General features: G+C 39.6%; 1 protein-coding gene across 8 annotated transcripts in view; it reads left to right on the forward strand.

Annotated features, from left to right (window-relative positions):
* Positions 1-23,246, forward strand: part of VWA3B (von Willebrand factor A domain containing 3B) — a 204,978-nt gene that overhangs the window by 161,426 nt on the left and 20,306 nt on the right. For all 8 annotated transcript variants that reach the window (XM_060608050.3, XM_081795290.1, XM_060608041.3 and 5 more), the window contains 2 exons: positions 6,178-6,379; positions 22,627-22,738. In XM_060608050.3, the coding sequence (XP_060464033.3) occupies positions 6,178-6,379; positions 22,627-22,738 (314 nt within the window). The remainder of the gene's footprint in view (positions 1-6,177; positions 6,380-22,626; positions 22,739-23,246) is intronic.

Genomic DNA, 23,246 nt, shown 5'->3' on the forward strand with positions numbered 1-23,246 from the left:
GTAATCTGTGTTTAACTTTTTGAGGAGCCACCAAACTTCTTCAGGGCAACTGCACTATTTTACATTCTTACCAGCAATGTATGAGGGTTCCTGTTTCTCCACATCCTTGCCAACATTTGTTATTTTACCTTTATATATATTTACTTTTATATTTTACATACATGTGTATGTGTGTGTGTGTGTGTGTGTGTGTGTAACTAAAGCCATCCTGGTGGCCTCGTGGGTGTAAAGTGATAACTCATTGTGGTTTTCATTTGCATTTTCTTAACGCTCAGTAATTAAAAAAATTTTTTTTAATATTTATTTTTTGAGAGACAGAGCATGAATGGGGGAGGGGGAGAGAGAGAGAGGGAGAGACAGAATTCGAAGCAGGCTCCAGGCTCTGAACTGTCAGCACAGATCCCAACGCAGGGCCCAAACCCACAAGCCGTGAGATCATGACCCGAGCCGAGGTCAGACGCTCAACTGACTAAGCCACCCAGGCACCCCTAATGATCAGTAATGTTAACTATTCTTTCACATGCTTGTTGGCCATGAGTATATCTTCTTTGGAGAAATGTTATTCAAGGTCTTTGCTCATTTTTAATTGGATTATTTTGTCGTTGTTGAGGTGTAGGAGTTCTTTATATATTCTGGATTTTAACCACTTATCAGATAGATGATTTTCCTTTTTCTTTTTTTTTAAGTTTATCTATTTACTTTGAAAGAGAGAGAGAGAAGAGAAGGGGCAGAGAGAGAGGAAGAGAGGGGATCCCAAGCAGGCTGTGCGCTGCCAGCCCAGGGCCCGACACGGGATTTATCTCACCATCGTGAGAACATGACCTGAGCTGAAACCAAGAGTTGGATGCTCAACTGACTGAGCCATCTAGGCACCCCTCCAGTAGATGATTTTCAGATACTTTCTTTCATTCCAAAGGTTGTCTTTATACTCTCTTGATATTTTCCTCTGATGCGGTTTTTATGTTTGATGTAGTCCCATTTGTCTATGTTTGCATTTGTGTCTGGGCTTCGGGTGTTCTATCCAAGAAATCATTGCCAAATCCAATATCATGAAGCTTTCCCCCTATATATTTTTTCTAGGAGTTTTATAGTTTTTGGCCTTCTGTTCAGGTCTTTAATCCATTTTGTTTTGAGTTAATTTTTATATATGGTATACATTAAGGGTTCCAGCTTCATTCTTTTGCATGTGGATATCCAGTTTTACCAGAACCATTTGTCAGAGATGGTCCTTTCCTCCATGGTGAGGTCTTGGCACCTTTGATGATCATTTGACCATCTATATATGCATACACATAGGAGTTTATTTCTAGACTCTTTATTCTGTTCCACTGATCATGTTTGTCTTTATGTCAGTACCACAGCATTTTGATTATGGTAGCTTTGTATAATATGTCCTGAAATCAGGAAATGTGAGGCCTTCAACTTTGTTCTTTTTCAAGATTGTTTGGCTATTTGGAGCCCCTTGAGGTTTCATGAATTAGGATGATTTTTTCTACTTCTGCAAAACATGCCATTGAGATTTTGATAGGGACTGCATTGAATCTGTAGATTAATTTGGGTAGTATGGATATTTTAACAATATTAAGTCTTCTAATTCATGAATACAGCATGTCTTTCCCGTTTATTTGCATCTTTTTAATGTTTTTTCCCATGATGTTTTATAGTTTACAGTGTACAAATCTTTTACATCCTTGGTTAATTTTATTCCTAAGTATCTTACTCTTTTTGGTGCTATTTTAAGTGGGATTATTGTCTTAATTACCTTTTTGGATTGTGCATTCGTAGGGTATAGAAACAAAACTGATTTTTCTGTGTTGATATTTTATCCTGCTACTTTGTTGAATTTATTTATTAGTTCTAATAATATTTTTATGGGATCTTTAGGGGTTTCTACATATAAAATCGTGTCATCTGTGAACAGATATGATTTTATTTCTTTCCAGTTTGGATGTTTTTTTAGTTTCTTTTTCTTATCCAATTTCTCTGGATAGGACTTCAGTACTTTGCTTAATAAAAATAGTAAGAGTGGACATTCTTGCTTTGTTCTGTTCTGAGAGGAAAAGTTTCCAGTTATTGACTGTTGAGGATGATGTTAGCTGTGGGCTTTTCATATGAGGCCTTTACTATGTTCAGGTAGTTTCCTTCTATTCTGGCTTATTGGGTGTCTTTTCTTTTTTTTCCATGAAAGGGTGTGAATTTTGTCAAATGATTCTTCTGCATCACTTGAGATGATCAAGTGGTTTTTTTCCTTCATTGTTAATATGATGTGTCACATCAATTTTTATATGGAATCATCCTTGCATTACAGGAACAAATCTCACATTTAATGGTATATAATCCTTTTAATAGGCTGTTATATTTGTTTGCTAATGTTTTGTTGAAGATTTTTGCATCAGTGTTCATAAGGGTTATTGGCCTGTAGCTTCCTTGTAGTATTTTTGTCTGGCTTTGGTATGGGGAAATGCTGGCCGCATAGAATGAGTCTGGAAATACTCCTTCCTCTGCAGTTTTGGAAGTATTTAAAGAAGATTGGTGTTAATTCTTTAAATGTTTGGTAGAATTCTCCACTAAAGCTATTTGGTACTGAGCTTATATTTGTTGGAAGGTATGTGTTTACTGAATCAGTCTCCTTTCTAGTTATAGGTCTCCTCAGATTTTTTTATTTCTTCATGATTCAGTCTAGCTGATAGTGTGTTTCTAGGCTTCTATCCTTTTCTTCTAGGTTATCCAGTTTGTGTGTATAAATGATTATAGCAGTTTCTCCTAACCCCTTTTATTTCTGTAGCTTTACTTGTAATGTCTCCTTTTTCCTTTCTGATTCTGGTTATTTGAGTCTTCCCTCTTTTTTTTCTTAGTTAATCTAGCTGAACATTTTTCAGTTATGTTATTCTTTCTAAAAATCAACACTTTCATTGATTTTTTTCTATTTTTTTTTTTTTGTAATCTATTTTACCTATTTCTGCTCTATATATTTTCCTTCCTTCTGCTAACTTTGGATTTAGTTTGTTCTTTTTCTAGGCTATTGGTTTGAGATCTTTCTTCTTTTTTAATGTAAGTATTTAGCACAATAAATTTTTTCTCCCGGTACTGGTTTTATGGTATTTCATATATTTTGTTATTTTGTGTTTTCATTTTCATGTATCTCAAGATATTTTCTAATCTCCCTTGTGATTTCTTCTTTGACCCATTGGCTGTTTAAGAGTGTGGTGTTTAATTTCCATCTGCTTTTAATTTTCTAATTTTGTGCCATTGTGATTAGAGAAGATAGTCTTTTATGATTTCCATTTTGAAAACTTTTTTTTTCTGTTTATTTTTGAGAGAGAGAGAGACAGAGTACAAGTGGGGGAGGGGCAGAGAGAGGGGGATACACAGACTCTGAAGCAGGCTCCAGGCTCTGAGCTTGATGCAGGGCTCAAAGTCGTGAACCATGAGATCATGACCTGATCTGAAGTCGGACACTTAACCAACTGAGCCACCGAGGTGCCCCATCGATTTTGAAAACTTGTAACACTTGTTTCATGGCCTAACATGTAGTCTGTCCCAGAGAATGTTTCATGTGCATATATGAAGAATATGTATCCTACTGTTGGCTAGTAGTATATTCTGTACACACCTATTAGATCCAGTCAGTCTATGGTATTGTTCAAGTACTCTGTTTCCTTATTGATCATCTGTCTGGTTGTTCTATCAATAGTGGAAAATGGGGATTGAAATCTCTTACTTTTATTATGTTGCTATCTATTTCTTTCTTCAATTCTGTCAATATTTGCTTCATGTATTTGAGAGCTCTGACACTGGTGCATATATATCTATAATTGTCATATCTTCCTGGTGGATTGACCCTTGTATCATTATATAATATCCTCCTTTGTCTCTTGTAACAATTTATGGCTTAAAGTAGTAATAATTTGCTGATTTTTTTTTCTGCTTGATCAAGTCTGCTTTTAAACTTCTCTAGAGATTTTTTCATTTCAGTTATTATATTCTTCACATCCAGAATTTCTTTTTTATAGTTCTCTTTTTTATAGTTTCTATATTTTTGTTGATATTCTTACTTTGTTCATGCATCATTTTCCTGATCCTATGTAGTTGTCTGTGTTCTCTTCGAGCTCATTGAAATCTTTAGGACAGTTATTTTGAATTTTTTTGTCACGTTGTTCATAGATCTCCATTTCTTTTTTTTTTAATTTAATTTTTTTTAATTTACATCCAAATTAGTCAGCATATAGTGCAACAATAATTTCAGGAGTAGATTCCTTAATGCCCCGTACCCATTTAGCCCATTCACCCTCCCACAACCCCTCCAGTAACCTTCTGTTTGTTCTCCATATTTAAGAGTCTCTTATGTTTTGTCCCCTCCCTGTTTTTATATTATTGTTGTTTCCCTTCCCTTATGTTCCACAGATCTCCATTTCTTTAGGGAAGATTTCTGAAGACGTACTTTATTCCTTTGATTGGGCCACCTTTCCCTGTTTCTTTGTATGCCTTAGAATCTTTAGTGGAGATTTGAATATTCGAAAAAGGACACTTCTCCTGGTCTTTATAGACTAGCTTCTTCTTCTTTTTTTTTTTTAGACTAGCTTCTTATAGGAAATGACCATCACCAGTCATCTGGGTTAGAGATTCTGGGGATCTTTCAAACCTTTTCTGGGATATGTCTTCTCCAGGCTTGTATATGAAATTTCTGTCAAATAGGTTTGCCGCTTCCTTCTCAGAAGCCCATAATCTCTTTCTCCCCCTGGTGTCTGTTTTTGGTATTGCAGTGTCTCTGGTGCTGCAATAAGCCATGGATAGTCCTCTTTTTTCTTAAGCTACCCCTAACCTGTATCCAGAATATATCACCATTCCCATCAGTGTTCTGAGTCAGATAAGATGGAAACCAGTCCCTTGGGAAGCCTCCCAAAACTCCAGAATATTGGATGCACGTTCCAATCCTCCTTCCCTCCCAAGGGGGAAGCCACAATTTACGAGTTGTCTCCCACTTGTGCTGCCCTATATCAGGGAAGCAGGGGGACTAGGAAAGCAAAATGCAACAACCTTTTTTATCCACTTTAATCCACTATTCTTTTTTAGCTTCGAGTTCATCTTGAGTGCTGTAAGTTCTTAACTGGTTTCCGGAATTCTCACAAAGGGAATTTGGTCCATATATTGATTAGTCAGTATTTCCTGATTGGGGGCTTGGGGGTATGAATGGGAGCCCGGGGGTTCTTATTCCACCATCTTAATGACATCACTCCAATTCAGATTTTTTAATAAGAATTTTTTCTGTTATCTGGAGATAGGTTTGTTTGTGGATTGAGTCCTGTGGCTGTGCTGGGTTTAAACTGTACTCTTTCAATACCCTAAATCTAAAGGAAGTGATGCTTTCAGCAGTAAGAAAATGATAATTATGAAATGCCTTCCACTCTCTCTGTTGCTCCCTCTCTTTCTTCCTCATGCTCCCCTGCCTCTCTCCCTCTTCTCCTCTTTCTTTCTCTCCCCCTCCTCCTCTTTCTTTCTCTCCCCCTCCAGGCGTGTCTGATGCAGCAGAAGCTGGACTGGAAGTAGACTCCATCACACCACACTGGCTTCCCCTGGAGTCCCACAGCCTGTATTCATCAGCTCATAGAATGTTTGCCTTCTGTTCTTTGTGTCCCAGAACAATGAAGCCAGAAAGTTTAGGCCTGTTTAGGCTTATAAAAGGAGAGGAGATCAAAATAGCTAGAGTGAACTGGTACAAGAATTACTGCACTGAGGCAAATATTTGGCTTATGTTTTGCTTCCCTTCCCTTTGCTTTGCTGTGTTCCCAGGGTTACTGCTGGGCATAGCATGTGAAATCTCTTTGAAGCTCATTTTTGGTCCTGCCAAATGTTGGGCCTAGGGAGAAAGGAATGAGTTCCAAATATGCCGAAAAAATTGAAAATAAAGCTATGTGTGTAAAACTTCTTTAAAGTCAGATAATCAAATTAGGTAGTAGGGAAGAGTGCCTATTGTAATTCACAGAGATGGTCATTTTTAACTCATGCAAGCCACCACAGTGGTCCTCTGATGGACCAGAGGGTGTGCCCATCATTGTGTCAACTGATATCTAACATCTGTCTGAGAGATGGTTCTCAGGAGAGGTTTTACTGAAAAGTATCTTTCCATGTTGTTTCCATTATGATCACTTTCTTTGTTTTTTTTTTTTTTCTTTTTAGGTTAGATGCATACAAGCCAATGCGGTACTTGGAAAACAAGGCAGCTTTAAATGGGGCATTAGAACGGTTGAATTGGCCCATTTCACTGAAGGAGCTGTCAATGCTGGAAAATGAAATCCTAGCTGGGAAAATGTATATCCAACAGGCCATGGAACTCCAGGAGGCTGCCAAGAAGGAGAATTATGTGAACAAGAGAGGAGAGGTAGGTGCCATGGAGGTGTTGATATGTCCTTCCTCCCTCCTGTCCCAAGTCATTGCCATCCCTGCATTGGCCTTCCTACCCCCTCCCGCACCCCCCTCCACACCGATTTCTAAAAGAGTTAGAGCCAGCCCATTAAAGTGACAGGACTTCCTTTCAACAGAAAGGAAATGCCATTCGATTTTACTGTGGCCTTTTTTTTTTTTTAAACGAAACTAAACAGAAGTCTAATGTAGTGATCAAAGGCCTGAACTTTGATTTGAGCCACAGCAGGGTCCAGCCTCAGATATGCTACCTAATCCCTATGTTATCTTGGCTAGGTACTCCATCTGAATCTTAGGTCTTTTAATCTGTAAAATAGGAATATTACTAGTATTTGTCTCACAGGGTTATTATGGGAGTAAAATGACTTCTTAAAGTACTTCATGTTGAAAGCCCCCCCCAAGTGTTAGTAATTATTACTAATAAAACAAACTTTTCAAAAAGAAAAAAATGATTTCTAATCCAACTGCCTTATTATTACCACTTTGGATCACTTACTTTTAGCTTTCTTTTCCTCCTTGAATAAATTTTTTATATAGAAGCAGTCATAAGCTCCATAATTATTTCATATTCTCCTCTTTTCTTTAATTATAGGTGATACACAGCGTTATATTAGTTTCAAGTGTACAATATAGTGCTTTGACAATTTAGTATGTTATGCTATGCTCATCACAGTGTAGATACCCTCTGTCACCATACAACACTAGTACGGTACCATTGACTATATTCCCTATGCTGTACGTTTCATCCCCAGGACTTATTCATTCAGGCCTGTACCACTTCCTCCCCTTTACCCCTTTTGCCCATCCCCAACCCCTTTCTCTCTGGCAGCCATCAGTTTGTTCTCTGTATTTATGGCTCTGTTTCTTCTTCTTTTTGTTTGTTCATTTGTTTTGTTTTTTAGATTCCGCATATAAATGAAATCATATGGTATTTGCCTTTCTCTGTCTGACTTATTTCACTTAGCATGATACCCTCTAGGTCCATCCATGTTGTCACAGATGGCAAGATTTCATCCTTTTTATGGCTGAGTAATATTCCATTGTGTATGTGTGTGTATGCCACATCTTCTTTATCCATTCATCTATCAATGGACCCTTGGGTTGCTTCCACATCTTGGCTACTGTAAATAATGTTGCAATAAACATAGGGGTAAGGTATCTTTTTGAATGAGGATTTTCATTTTCTTTGGGTAAACACCCAGTGATGGAATTACTGGATCATATGGCAATTCTATTTTTTAATTTTTGAGGAACGTCCATACTATTTTCCACAGTAGCTGCATCAATTTACATTCCCACCAACAGTGCACAAGAGTTCCTTTTTCTCCACATCCTCACCAACACTTGTTATTTCTTGTCTTTTTGATACTAGCAATTCTCACTGGTGTGAGAGGATATCTCCTTGTGGTTTTGGTTTACATTTCCCTGATGATGAGTGATATTGAGAATCTTTTTATGTGTCTGTTGGCCATCTGTGTGTCTTCTTTGAAAAATGTCATTTTCTGCTTTTAAGTTAGCATTTTCTCATATACTTTCTCTGTGTTTTGCGACTCTCAGATTGACTTTTTGTGACTACATAATATTTCATGGTGTGTATTATACCATGATTTATTTAATTCTTCACTGAATGTTAGACATTTGGGATATTTTTCAGTTTTCTCTTTCACACATCTTAATGGCTTCCATGGTGTATTTTTTTGTTAGGACAGATTCTTAGGAGTGGAATCCTTTGTTCAAAGGACATGAATATTTTGGGGCTCTAAATACTTGTTACCAATATAACACCCCCTTTCTGACTGTACATGGGTGTGTGTGGACCTGGAATAGATCGTCTTAAATCTTACTGAATTCTATATACTTTTTTTATATTCACTATATATTCACTAACAGATATACCCCCAAAGAACTAACCCTTGAGATTCATCTTTTTTGGATTTAGTCTTTGCTAAGTGATACTGGCTTTGCTTGATTTAAAATTAAAAAAAAATTTTTTTTTTAATTAGAGAGAGACCATGAGTGTGGGAGAGGGGCAGAAGGAGAGAGAGAGAGAGAGAGAGAGAGAGAGAGAGAGAGAGAGAATCTTAAGCAGGGGCAGAAGGAGAGAGATAATCAATGCAGGGCTTGATCCCGTGACCCTGGGATCATGACCTGAGCCAAATTCAGAAGTTAGATGCTCAACCAACTGAGCCACACAGGCTCCCCTGGCTTTCCTTGATTTTAAATTCTGCATTTGCTGCTCTGGATTCTTGGATTCTCTTTTGGTTTTGTTTGTTTTTCTTTATTTTTCCCCTACAAATCACACCTTCCCCCTCCATTGTAGAAAAGTGTCTTTGTGCAGAAAGCAAAAATTTTATCACAAAACATCTTATGCCTATTAATGTTATTCAAACAAAGTGACTTCCCCAAAGAATTATTTAGTATTCCCTTGGGAGGCACCATATGAGGCCTTCAAACATGTGGCTGTCTGTTGGACCTCCTCACTGGATGCCCTGTGGGTACTCAAGGGTCAAGAAGACAAAGTGAATAATTAACTGTCCCTGAAAACCTGCTCTTGCTACATCCATTGTTAAAGTTTCTACTGAGAAGTTTTGAAAAGTCATACAGAATGATGTCTCCAAGCCATTTGATTATTAGTGATCTTAGAATAATTTCAGTGGAATTGTGGGAACAGAAACCAGTTTGCAGTGGGTGTAGTGGGTAGAAGTGAAGAAAAGTAAGTACAGGAAGTAAAGACTTTGTTTCAAGATCTTCATAAAGAAGGAAAGGAAGAAGAGATGGTGGGAACTTAAGGCATGAGCTAGAGTGAGAGAAGACAGTGCATGTAATGGTATCAGTGGGTCCACTGCTGCCCCCTTCTTGGTCGGGGGCTAAGGCTCTCCCTTTACCACCCTGCCCCCACATAGGGTGTGTAAAGTCCCCACTGTCTGTTCCAATGAGGTCCATGTGCTCAGGACAGTTTTCCACTGGTAATGAATGGGAGGAGGGGGTATCATACTTGGCATCTTCTCTTCAGAGTTCTTTGCACTCTTAGCATGGCCCTCGGCAATGGGATAGTTTGTATAGTGTTTTCTTATAATGATATTTCTCCTCATGATGTGTGATGTATTATGAGATGTTTTTATTCCATGTCTGCCATGCTCCACTGGTTTGACTTCATTACCCACTAACAGGTCTCAATCTCCTCTTGTGACAAACATTGGTTGGGACCAAAGCTCAAGATGGCAAGGGCTTGTGAGACCCCTAGGGGGAAAATTCACCACAGATGAAAGTCATTTTCACTGACTCATATATAAACATAGTCTGATCATAAATTCCTTCAGCAAAGGCCAAAGATTTTGATGAATGATTGTAAATTGGGGAGCAAGAAAGCATCTGTTTTTTTTATTAAGGTCCCCTAGAGTTTATTGATAACATGTAGCAAAAGGTGACTAAAGTTTGTTAGGAATGGGCATCTAATCGGAAAGCCCACACACAGTCAGAAGGGGGTGGCCAGTGGATTTGGTCCATGCCACAGCATGCTATGGAGTCTGGATGTCTGTGACTCTCTGATCTGTAGTCACCCCACTGGTTCCTAAGTTTGGGGCAGCTTCGTGACTTTTCTTGTTGATCAAGATCAAATGTGGGAAGAAGTGGCTGTACATGTTAGTGTTAGGCTAGCCTGTACCTTGCTTTTTCTACTCAAGCTTTACCTGGTAGTCTTTTGCTGGCCTCGGGATCAGACCTGAGGGGAGAACCATCATCCCACCTGCTCTGCCCACCATGGTCACATTCTGCACATAACTAAAGAATTGCTTCCCCTATTTCCATAATCTGCTAGTTCTGTGGTGTCCCTAGAGACAGGTGCTTGGCTCACTGACCACATAATGAAAAGAAATCTGAAGGCTGAAAATTTAAATTCCCCTTGAAAACTACCTCTGCTCACTCTTCTTTTATTGCCATGATTGCAGATTTCACCATCATTGGCTAATCAGAGCTATGCTATGGTAGAAATCACCACTGGGCATCTGAATTATAATTAACCTTCCATAGTTCTCCCTGGGAGCCTGGTCTAGGCAGCCCAGCCATGGTATCCTACATTTCCTTACTACCTAAGCGTTGTTCTCCAGAGCAAATCCTGCAGAACCCAGGCCCAGAAAGACCCAACAGGCTCTCCATACTCATAACATTGACCCAAGCCTTGGAAAATCTGGAAGCAGAAAATCTTGTGAGGCTGTAAGCACCTGTAAGCAACCCTAAAAGAGGTCATGGAAACATAGCTACACAGCCGGCTACCCATGTTTATTTCTCCAAGTTGTGACTAGAAAGGAATCTGGAGTCTGTGGCCTTTAGGAATGGTGCAATGAGTGCTCCACTCCGTGAGAAATCATCCAAGAGAAAGAGTGTAGGGAGGATACAGGTGAGGCTGGGTGAGGTGGAACTTGGAAAGTGAGAGAAGGAGAGAGACCATTTGGATTGGAAAACACTGTCAGGAAAACAGTGAGTTTGGCACTGTATAGGAGAATGTTGGTTGGAAAGACTTAGACATTTCTTTGAGTTGTATAAAATGGAGTCAGAATAGGGGCACCTGGATGCCTCAGTCAGGTGCATCTGACTCTGATTTTGGCTCAGATCATGATCTCAAGGATGGTGAGATCTAGCCCTGAATCAGGCTATGAGCTGTCAGAGCTGTCTCTCTCTCTCTCTCTCTCTCTCTCTCTCTCTCTCTCTCTCTCTCTCTCTGCCCCTCTTCTACTCGTGCTCTCTCTGTCTCTCAAAATAAATAAATAAACATTTTTAAAAAATAAAATAAAGGGTCCCTGGGTGGCTCAGTCAGTTAAGCATCTGACTCTTGGTTTCCACTCAGGTCATTATCTCATGTTTTGTGAGTTCTTGCCCATATCGGGCTCTGTGCTGACAGCGTGGAGCCTACTTCAGATTTTCTCTCTCTCTCCTCTCTCTGCCCCTCCCATGCTCTCTCTCTCTTTCTCAAAATAAATAAATTTTAAAATAAATAAAATAAAAAATAAAGGGAGGAAGGAGGCATCCCACCAGAATCCTTTACAACTAGTCAACCTTCCTCATTCCACTAGAAAAACTTGAGTCCGTTCTGCTGATACTCGAGTATGGTAGGAAGACTTTCTAGCAATTGTGAATTGCTTTTCAGCAGCACATAAGATTCCCTGGTGTCTGGGCGGAGTATTAACAAATCTGGGCTGTGCATCAGTGATGTTGCCATCACAGGAAAAATGACCCCTGCACATTCAAGCCAGCACCTTGGAGATAGTTAACTTCTGGGAAAGGGACCCCATATGGGCCCTTGAGGGATGATGGTAGATGTGGCCAGGTGGGGCTGAAGTCTCAGAGAGAGAGGCGCTCCAACGGGACAGGTGGGGGTGCCGAAGGGAGAGTGCTGCCAGCCTCGTGATCGTCCCACAGTCAGCTGAGGTCTTAAGGAGAGAATCCTGATCGGGAATACCAGTCCCTGGAAGGAATTGAAAGAAGGGAAGAAAAACTCCCACCAACTCTAAATATTATCTAAAAAGTTTCCTGTCTAGTATCCTGATGTTTTGGAGTGGGAAGGTGACTATCAGCTCTGGGGATCCCTGAGGTGACAAAAATCACAGCCAGAATGTCTCTTCATCCTAAAGCTGAATAAAACCCTCTTTGCTGGAGCTTTTAGCTGGGCAGACCTCAGCATTGTCCTGTACTAGGTTTTTTTCATAAGCACAAATCCTACCCTCAGCAGGTTTAAGTATGGTCATTGACCTCCCTGTCTGGAGTAGAACTGAGTGTGGAGGGTTTATCAATAGGGGCCAAGCAGGAAACAGAATCCCATTCAGTCAGTTCAAGTGAAGAAATGGAGGGACTGTTTGTAGAGGTGGACGTAGGTCTAGGGCGGCCAAAGGGATTCAGGGCCCTCAGCAACCAGCAATAGCAGGAAGTTGTCGTTACCCCTAGACCTGAAGGGGTGGAAGGAAATGGTACTCCTGGAGCCCTGTAAGATCTAAATCTACTAGCAGGAGTGGGAGATAGTTCTAGAGAGACAGGGCAGGGAAGGAGTATGGAACCGACACCCCAGTCTTTTCTCCTCCTGCTGCCCTCTGACCTCTGGCCTGCCATTGGCTCCCCCTGTCTAGAAGCTGGCCAGCAAGGTAAATACATAAGGTGGTGTCATCCATGGGGTCACCCTCTTGAGGTATGGAGCAGGGCAGGGCAGAATGGATTTGGGGGCAGGGAGGTGGAGTAACCACAACAGAGGTCTTGAAAAGTTTTCTTAAAGACCCAGCATTTATTTTTATACTGTAGCCTTGTGTGAGATATATATTTGTATACAGCAGATAGCTGGTTGTGGTCCACACTCCAGGCAGTGACACAAAAGTAGCTCCAGTGTGTGGCATTTGTTCATGGGGTAGCAACATATGGATAACTGAATCAGTAACATCTGAGTTACAGATTAGAAGGCTGTGGTAATTTTCAGATTTAACTATTTAAAACACTTCAAATTTTTCTCTTTGATTTTTTCCTAAAGGCGTAGTGAAGAAATATTCCCTGAGAAGATGTTACAAGTTTGGTCTTCAAGCTAGGAAAATAATTTTATGCAGCATCTAATGCATATATATCAGTTCCTTTGCCACTACCAAAAAAAAGAAGGGGGAGGGGGAAGAGGAGGAGGAGAAAGAGAAGAAAAAAAAAATCTTTTTTTTTCCCCACAAAAGCCCTTTGAGTTGCTATTGATTAACGTTAATTGGAGATTTTACTTTCAGAGTGGTTGACTCCATGGCCCAGCGTTACACGCACGGTATTGGGGAGCAGAGGACTGTTTTGTGGTTCAGGGCTTCATCCTGTGGTTGGTTTCCTGTTTTCCTAAGGAGCCACTCACATTGCACCAGAACCAGAAACTGGGAGGAGAGTAAGGCCAGACAGCTCAGCCACTCAGCAGCCATCTGCTCAGGAAGCAGCCCCCAGGAGAGGGAAGTGAAAACTGCAGGGAAGTTCTGGGGATGTGTGTTTCACATGCTGTGTTTTCTAAAGTTACACCATTCCCTGAGGAAGAATGGAACACCACCTCCAGAAAAGCACTCTCCGTCCCCTCCTTTGGATTTTAAAGCGAGGCTAGGTGTCCAAGACTCCTCACAGGAGATAATGATTCTCTCTTCATGTTCACCTGGCCACAGCATTCCCTTTAAGTCTTGGATTCGGGTGCGATATCCTTAGTGTCCCTGTGGGCCCCAGTGCTGACCTGCTGTGCTTCTGAGAGGTCTTGCAAGAGGACTTTGCCCAGGGCTGAGGCAGGACGTTCCCCTTAGAGCTTTACTCTTTGGCAAGATAAGTTTGCCTCCTGTTAAAATGCAAATGCCATGGGGTGCCTGGGTGGCTCAGTCGGTTAAGCGTCCGACTTCAGCTCAGGTCGTGATCTCGTGGTCCATGAGTTTGAGCCCCAAGTCCATGAGTTCGAGCCCCAAGTTGGGCTCTGTGCTGACAGCTCAGAGCCTGGAGCCTGTTTCAGATTCTGTGTCTCCCTCTCTCTGACCCTCCCCCATTCATGCTCTGTCTCTCTCTGTCTCAAAAATAAATAAAGGTTAAAAAAAATTTTTTTTAATAAAAAAAAAATAAAATGCAAATGCCTTGGGAAGGGAAGCATACAAAGACTTCTGACTCATTTACTTGGGTGGTCACTTGGTGGCGGAGAGGGGCTGGGCAGGAGTGGGCCCACTCCTGATTTACATTTTCCTATAAGGTCTTTTCGTTCTTTTTGCAGAACCCATTTTTAAAAGAGAGGCAGACCCTAGATATTCTCAGGGTGGAGGAAACCCCTCTAAATCTAAATGAGGAGAGAGATAGTGAAGGTCAGCAGATGCTCCAAGCTGGCCCCATCCTTCTCACCAAGGTTTTAAAGAGAGTTGAATGATTTACAGAGACCAGTTTGCAAATGTTCTGGTCTTATATTTGGGTATCCTGGTGAGAGGAAAGGTCAAAACATACATGATACTACAAGTGTTATCTTGATTATAGCAGTCACAGACTTTAGTTGGTTTTTAAGACAAAACATGGACAGAGAAGCATGTTGGAGCTGCTGGGTGGCAGCAGTTCAATGATTTAGGGCAGAAAAAAATATTTAGTAGTCGTTTCATAACAAGATTTGGAGCCAAAGATTAGTTCTAGTTAAGTTGTAGAAATGCATCCTATATGTAGTGTGGAAGCACATTGCTAAATGGGAAATTTTAAAGCATCAAACATTTACTAACTTCACTGTCCCCACCAATGAAAACCTGAGCATGTGACCTTGAAATTAAGTCATAAATGAAAGGAGGGTGGCACCATTTTGGATCCTGCTCTACATCACCTGGTAATCAAATCTGGTAAGGAAATGAATTGGATTCTCTGAATTTTGGAAACAAGGAAAAATCAAATTACCCAGTGGACAGCATCCTTACCGCCAGGATCATTGCCTGTCTGACTTCCCCACTGAGATTGACACACAGCTATTCTCATGCACCTAAGCCTAGAGATATGTTGCCTTATCTATTTAGTGCTACCATTTTTGTTCCTACTCTCCACCCCTTCTGACTTTCATCCTCCATAGATTTCTTTTTAAAACTCAGACATGTTTGTATTTTGTGTGTGGATAGCTGAAGGCATGCCAGGAAAAGAACAGCACTGGGCATGTTCTTTGGTATAGGCTGTACAGTGTTTCTAAAGTCTTTGGCAAGATTCAAAAATTGTGGCACATGGCCTTTCTGGAAAGGTGCTGTCAACATTGTGGCTGAAGGAATGCTGTGTGTAGCTGTCCTTACTGCTACCCTTCCATCCCAGCAAACCAATGCTCTATTTCTGTGGAATGAACCATTGTACTAAAGCTGGCCCTGTAGATTTGTTTCCTGTGGCTACTCTACTTAATCTGTGATGTAGCGGAATTGATTGTGCAGTGGTGTGGGTGAATCATTGAGTGTAGAGTGAATAGTTCTTCCATAAAGCTCCATGTTGTGGAAACAACCAGAAATGAATTGTTGCCAATAGTAGTAACAGTTGGAAACAAAAGAAGAGTAAACATGTTGCGTGTACAAAGTTCTTTGGTACTGGAATGGTCCTTTCAGGTGAACCCACAGGTGTATGAGTGATTTGAAGGTAGGCAATACTTTTCAGTCATTTAGAAAGGCATTTTCTTAGGTGGCATTTTCTATTCGTAAAAAAATGAACATCATAGTGCTCTGTGTCGCTACTGTTCAGTGTTGCTCGTGCAGGGAAGGTCTTCACAGAGTGAACGGTGGTTCTATATCAGATGAATTGGGAAGTGAGTGACAGCTATAGAGAAAAAAGATCTCTCTGATGATTTCAGGCCATTGACTTCGCGGATTTGTACCTGTGAAAATATAGAAAGCATTTTCATTGGTTAGCTTCTGGCTAGGATGTTGAGAGAATTGATATTTGGAATCTAGAGATGAAGGGGGCTAGTTAAATAAATGCGATTATACTCATTTAGAATTTTTTAAAGGAACTTTAAATGTATCTAGGCATAGATTCTAGTAAGTGGCTTATCTGTTATATTGTTGAAATCTGAAGGGGGGAATTGCCTTTCTGGGATCAATGTGGACATCTTTTTGGAAATCAAGGTAATATCCATCTGGAGGTGAAAAGGCTATCTGGTGACCTCCATAGTTGCCTGGTCTGTGATGTGGACACTGGCAGCATGAAGGAAGGTGGCTTTGTAAGTTAAACTTTATATAGAGATGAGGTTTTTAAGCAACAGGTGATTTTACTTGGTATGTTCAAGATTCCCAAGATTCTAAATTCTATTAGGGGTGAGAATACTTTACATGGAGTCTTCCGTCGAGGAACTGATTGTAGGAAACTGTGGTGTGTGTGTCTCTTTGGAGTGTTATGATGGAACACTGAGTTACTCATGTTCATGGCTCTGGTTGTTGTGTTTCCCTTATATTGTGAAAACTGCAAACAAAGATATGCTAGTATCCTGTCTTTGTATACACACAGCCCGACAGTTTCTCTAGTAGTATAGAAAAAGTAATACCTAGGTTCTTCTGGGAAGAAATATGGAATTAGAAGATGTTAGAGATCATTTAGTTTGTACCATCTCTTTGCTTATGCAGAAATTGAAGCCCAGAAAGGTTAAAAGATTGCCCAAAGTCACACAGCCAGCTGGGCAGCAGTTGGTCATATTTCTCCTGTCTCCTGGTCCAGTCTCTGCCCTTTGAGGCCATTTCAGATTGTAGTAGGTCATTCTGAAGGACAGCTTAGGTTTCTCCTCTGGGTGAAAGCCCAGGAACAAACAGGTAACATTCACCTCTTTGACATAATAACTGCATCTGTAAAAATAGAAATTCCATGAGAATGAAGGGACTCCAGCAAAATCTGGTGAAAACGGAGCATCATAAACAGAAGGGTAGTATTCAGCTTACATTTCTGTCCATGGCTGCATAGGCCACAAGCAGCACAGGTGTGAAAGCTTGTTACGTATCCCACAATTCTGGGGCACCTGGGTGGCTCAGTCAGTTAAGTGTCCTTCTTTGGCTCAGGTCAGGATCTTATGTTTGTGGGTTTGAGCCCTGCATCAGGCTCTGTACTGATAGCTCAGAGCCTGGAGCCTGCTTCAGATTCTGTCTCCCTCTCTCTCTCTGCCCCATCCCCACTTGTGCTCTCTCTCAAAAATAAATAAATATTTAAATTAAATAAACATTAATTAGTTAATTAATTTAATAAACATTTAAATTAATAAACATTTAAAAATTACATATACATATATTTATATTTATATATCCATCCCACAGCTCTTTCAAGAGACCTTAAGCCTTTATTTAGTTCATTATTTCTTCTTTTCTGAGGCCCTGCCCTACATTTTCATCTCCCCAGAAATAAACCATACTCCCACTTCTTTTGATGAACCTGAAAAGCATCTCCAAACAGATCCAAATGATAGACGGCTGCAACAGAACCCAGTTACATAGGGCACCAGGGAAATGAGCCCAAATTATACTGAACATGAATTGCAACCCAAGACAAATTATGTTCACTAGGTGTATTTCAATTGTTACAGTCAATGTTTCATAAATTAGAGTCTTCCTTAACAGAAGACCTGTATATGAATGTTGAATACTTTATGTATAATATAGCTATAGCATTGTAAAAAAAATGACACCAAAAAGCATGTGGAAGCACCTTATATTGGCTTTGTATCATGAAGGGCATTTTGATGGCCTGCAAAGAGAAGCTGGAGAGTGATGTCACGGGCACTCTGATTAGGATGGAGGACCTAGGATGGAGGACCCAAGAATTAATAAGTTAATGGTCAGGAAATTTAAAAATGAAAAAAAAATCTAAGGAAAAAAGTCCCCAGTTTCCACAATGTGGTGATTTGAAGAAAAAGACCTATTTGGTCTATGTTTTGATTTAAGAGTAGATTCAGAAGGTTCTGTGCTCATTCACTCATTCACCCCCACTGCATGCAAAATACCGGGAATAGTTACAAAGAGCAAACCAAAAGTAAACAGCTATCTATTTTTACCTTTAAAAAAAACCCCACAGGTTTATGGAAATATGATTTTCACACTGTAAAGTTTACCTATTTCAATTAAGTGATTTTTAGTAAAACTGACAGCTGTCAGCTACCACCACCAAAATCCAGTTTCAGAACACATCCATCACCCCAGAAAGATACCTCATGCCCATTTGCACTCAGTCTCTGTTTGCACCCCCAACCCCAGGTAACCACGTGTCAATTTCTGTCTCTATATATTTGCCTTTTCTGTACGTTTTATATATAAGTGGCTCAATAATATTTCATTGTATGGATATGTGACATTTTGTTTATCCATTTCCCCTGTTAATCAACATTTGCATTATTTACACTTTTTCATTATTGTGCATAATGCTGATACAAATACATAAAAGTCTTTGTGTGATAAAAGTTTTCATTTCTCTCGGCTAGATATCTAATAGTGGTATATCTGGGGCATATAGTAAATTTATGTTTAATTTTTAAAGAAGTTGCAAAAATTTTCCCCAAAGTGTTAAAAATCAATTGACCACGAATGTAAGGATTTGTTTCTGGACTCTCAATACTGTTCCCTTGGCCTTAGGACTATCTTCATGTCAATACTGCACTTTCTTGATTACGCTTTCTGATAATAAGTTTGGAATCAAGAAGTGTACGTCCTACAGGTTTGTTCTTTTTTCCAAATCGTTTTGGTGCTTTTAGTTTCAGTATCTCAATTTCTGCAAGAAAACCCAGAAAACAAAAAACTTACTGAGATTTTGATGTGAGTTATATTGGATCTAGAGATCAGTTTGGGAAAAATAGCTGTCTTAACTATATCAAATTTTCCAATCCATAAACATGATATGTCACTCCAATTGTTAGATCTTTCATTTCTCTCAGCAATCTTTTCTAGTTTTCATTGTATAGTTCTTTCACTTATTTTGATGTTTATTCCTAAATATCTGTTCTTTTTGATACTGTTATAAATGAAACTCTTTTTTTTTTTAATTTTTTTAATGTTTATTTATTTTTGGAGAGAGACAGTGTGAGCAGGGGAGGGGCAGAGAGAGAGGGAGACACAGAATCTAAAGCAGACTCCAGGCTCTGAGCTGGCAGTACAAGAGCCTGTCACAAGGGCTCAAATTCATGAACTGCAAGATCATGACCTGAGCTGAATTTGGACGTTTGACTGAGGCACTCAGGTGCCCCTTGGTTTTCTTTTCTTTTCTTTTCTTTTCTTTTCTCTTCTTTTCTTTTCTCGTCTTGTCTCGTCTTGTTTTGTCTTGTCTTGTCTTGAGAGAGACAGAGCACAAGTGGGGGAGGGACAGAGAGAGAGGGAGACATAGAATCAGAAGCAGGCTCCGGGCTCTGAACTGTCAGCATAACAGCACAATGCAGGGCTCCAACTCACAGATCACATGATCATGACCTGCGCAGAAGTCACACACTTAGCCAACTGAGCCACCCAAGGGCCCCTTGGAATTCTTTTCTTAGCTTTATTTTAAGATATTCATATCTGGTACATGGAAATACAGTTGGTTTGTTTTTGTAGATCTATCTTGTATCATGACATCCTGCTGAGCTTGTTAATTAATTCTGGTAGTAGCTGGGTGGTAGTAGGCTGGGTGGTTTGCCATGTAGAAGATCATAGCATTCATGAATAAAGACAGTTTTATTTATTCCTTTCCAACCTGGATGCCTTTATTCTTTCCTTGCCCTGGTTGTACGCGCCAGAAGCTCAAGTACAATGTGTAGGAGGGGCAGAGTGCCTTGCCTTGTTTCTGATCTTAAGGGTTTTCATCATTAAGGATAATGTTTGCTGTAGGCTTTTCATAGATGATTTTCACTGAGTTGAGAAAGTTCCCTTCTGTTCCTAGTTTGTTAGGAGTCTTCATCATGAAAGGTGTTGGGTTTTGTCAACTACTCTTTCTCCATACGTTTAATAATATGGCTTTATCCTTTATTCTATTAATATGGTGTATCACATTAATTGATTTGTGGATGTTAAAACAGGTTTACATTCCTAGGATGCTTGGTAATCATGTACAGTCCTTTTTGTACGTTGCTGGATTTATTTGCGAATAGTTTCTTACAGATTTTTTACATCTATATTCAAGAGGACTATGTAGGTTCATAGTTTCCTTTTCTATGGTAGCTTTGGTTTGGGATTGGGGTGATACTTGGCCTTCCCTCTTGTAATATAAATGATCTTCCCAGTAATTTCTGATTTCCTGGTGTTCCTCTTTCCAGTCCTCCAGCCAGAACCTAAAGTTTTATGTTCTCAGCTCAGCTGCATGCCTCCACTTACTTACATCTGAAGCCAAACAGGGGCCAGGGAAAGAGAAAGAGAGAAAGAAAACTGGGGGTTCACTCACCCTCTTGGAACCTAGCACCACTAACCAGACAAGAAGATTCCCCTCCTTCAGAGATTTAGCTCCTTTGGACTCACGCTGCCAACACTGATGCCCCTACCACAGGACTGCTTGTGGACTGGGGTCTGAGAAGAAGAGAAGGGGATTTCTATAATTTTTGTGAGTGTTAGGAGTTCCTTTTCCCATTAAGCCAGAACTACAGGGCTTCTCCTAGAGCCCTCTGTCTGCACCCTGGTGCCACTGCTGTGTTTTGGGAGGCCTTGTGATCAGGCCGTGAAATAGAGGAAGAAAATGGTAAACTTCTCACCAGTCTGTTAGTACTTTGAATTTAAGTCTTCTTTCCCAAGCCATTTGTTATTTGCCTTCCAGAATGATAAAATAGATCTTACCTAGAAACTCAAATGCTGCATGTCTGTTTTTTAAATGTTGTTTTCTAATAATTCATTTTAAATTTATTTTACAGGAGCACTGGTTCTAAAATTTATTGGAAGTAAAGCATAATGACTGTTCTGGTTGATGTAATGGGGGCTTTGGGGTTTGGGGGAGTGGAGGATATAGTGGGGACTGGGTCTTTCTACTAGTGATCGTCAACAAGCATATAGAAAACAGGATTTTAAAGTTAGACTTTACAAATCAAAATGATGCTACCAGTTTCTTCGTGTAGTGGACACAGCATGACATTCACTTCAAGTCTTGAGTCATACGGTACCATTTGAACATTACAAAGCGGTCCTTTCCTTTACTTTTTCTGAAATTGCCTGTGGTAAAATTTTCCCAGAGAGATTATAATTGAGCGGGGCTTTGAATGAGTTATCTGAACAGGAAGGATGTTGCTCATTTTTTAAAAATATTTTTTCTCAAAAAATTAATAAATAAAAAATAAAAGTCTTTTTCCTCTGTATTCTTCAGATTAGATAATTTCTGTTGATTCACCTTCAAGTTTCTTTCTTCTGTCATATCAATTCTGCTATTGAGCCCTTCCAAATATTGTGGTTTTTTACTCCTAAAATTTTTAGTTTTTTTTAAATGGTTTCTATTTCTCTGCTGAAAACAACTACCTTCCCATTCATTTCAAGAATTCAACCTCATGGACCATGGTTATAACTGCAGATTTAAAGTCTTTATCTGATTATTCTAACACCTGGGTAATCTCAGGATTGTGATCTATTGATCACCTTTTAACTTGAAAATCAGTCATATTTGCTTGCTTTTTAAAACCTTTTTTATGTTTTTATCTTATTTTTGAGAGAGAAAGAGAGAGAGAAAGCGAGCGAGCAAGTGGGGGAGGGGCAGGAAGAGAGGGAGACACAGAATCTGAAGCAGGCTCCAAGCTCTGAGCTGTCGGCACAGAGCCTGACGTGGGCTCGAACTCACAGACCATGAGATCATGACCTGAGCTGAAGTCAGATGCTTAACCGACTGAGACACCCAGGTGCCCCTGCTTGCTTTTTAAAAGTATGTTGCAGAGGCGCCTGGGTCTTTTAGTCAGTTGAGCATCCAGCTTCAGCTCAGGTCATGATCCCATGGTTTGTGGGTTTTAGCCCCACATCAGGCTCTGTGCCAACAGCTCAGAGCCTAGAGCCTGCTTCAGATTCTGTCTCTCTGTCTCTGTCTCTCTGTGTCTCTCTCTCTCTGCCCCTTCCCCACTTGTGCTCTGTCTCTGTCTCTCAAAAATGAATAAATGTTAAAATAATTATAAATAAATAAATAAATAAATAAATAAATAAATAAATAAATGTATGTATGTATGTATGTATGTATGTATGTATGTTGTATTCTGGATTGTATCTGTATATACTGAATATTATGTTTTAAGACCGTGGATCCTGTTTAAATTCTCTGGAAAAGGTTGACTTTTTTTACGTGTCAACATTTTGATTAGTCTTAGGCTGCAAATTCTGTCTCACTTCTTATAGACACTGGTTCCCATATATCAGTTCAATTTTATTTTATTATTTAAAAATTATTTTAATGTTTATTTATTTTTGAGAGAGAGAGAGACAGAGTGTGAGCAAGGGAGGCGCAGAGAGAGGGAGACACAGAATCCTAAGCAGGCTCCAGGCTCCCAGGTGTCAGCACAGAGCCCGACATGGGGCTCAAACTCACAAGCCATGAGATCATAACCTGAGCTGAAGTCAGACGCTTAACTAAGCCACCCAGGCACCCCATTAGTTCAATTTTAAAAGCTTATTCCCAATAACATAGAACAGGAAGTACTCCAGAATGATTATACAAAGTATATGTATATTCTCTAATTTTTGATAGTGCAATTCTCAGTAGAGAATCCCAGGCTACCCTGTATCTGTGATTTTCACTGTCTGTGTTGACTTTTTAAATCAATTATTAATGTTTTATATTTTTTAGCAACAGAAATCTCCAGGAAATCCAACAAATAAAATCAAATCAAAAAAATTGGATCCTCTCAAAGGCCAGAAAGTTATTGCAAGATGTGATGAAAATGGCTTTTATTTTCCAGGTAGATAATCTATTTTGTAAGATTCTTTTGTTAACTAATATGATATCAGGGACCTGAGGTTCTTAAACTGTGCTTTCCCTAGAATACTACATTTCATAAGGTGTACTAAGATATTCTACTTCTAAAATGAAATGATGATGGGTTTCTACTTATATTTGTAGGGGGGGAAATAGCCAGAAAATATATTTCATCTTTCATTTGTTTGGTAAAAAATTTTACTATACATGTATTATGTTCTATGTATGTAATATTCCTAAAGTGTTGGTCTCGCATAGTGAGCAAGCAGACGAAAATTCTTGTCTTCATGGAGTTTACATTCTACTGAGAGACACAGACAAGCAAGCAAATAAATGCAATGTGTAGTGTGTCAGATATAGTACTGTAGAGAAAAATCAAGCTACAAAGGGAATTGAGAGTGTCAAGGTAAAGGCTGCAATTTCAAATATGGTGGTCAATGAAGAGCTTCTGGGGAAAGTGATGTATGAGTAACACTTAAAGAAGGAGAGGC

Source organism: Panthera onca, chromosome A3 (assembly GCF_046562875.1).
Source record: "Panthera onca isolate mPanOnc1 chromosome A3, mPanOnc1 haplotype 2, whole genome shotgun sequence".
NCBI lineage: Eukaryota > Metazoa > Chordata > Mammalia > Carnivora > Felidae > Panthera > Panthera onca.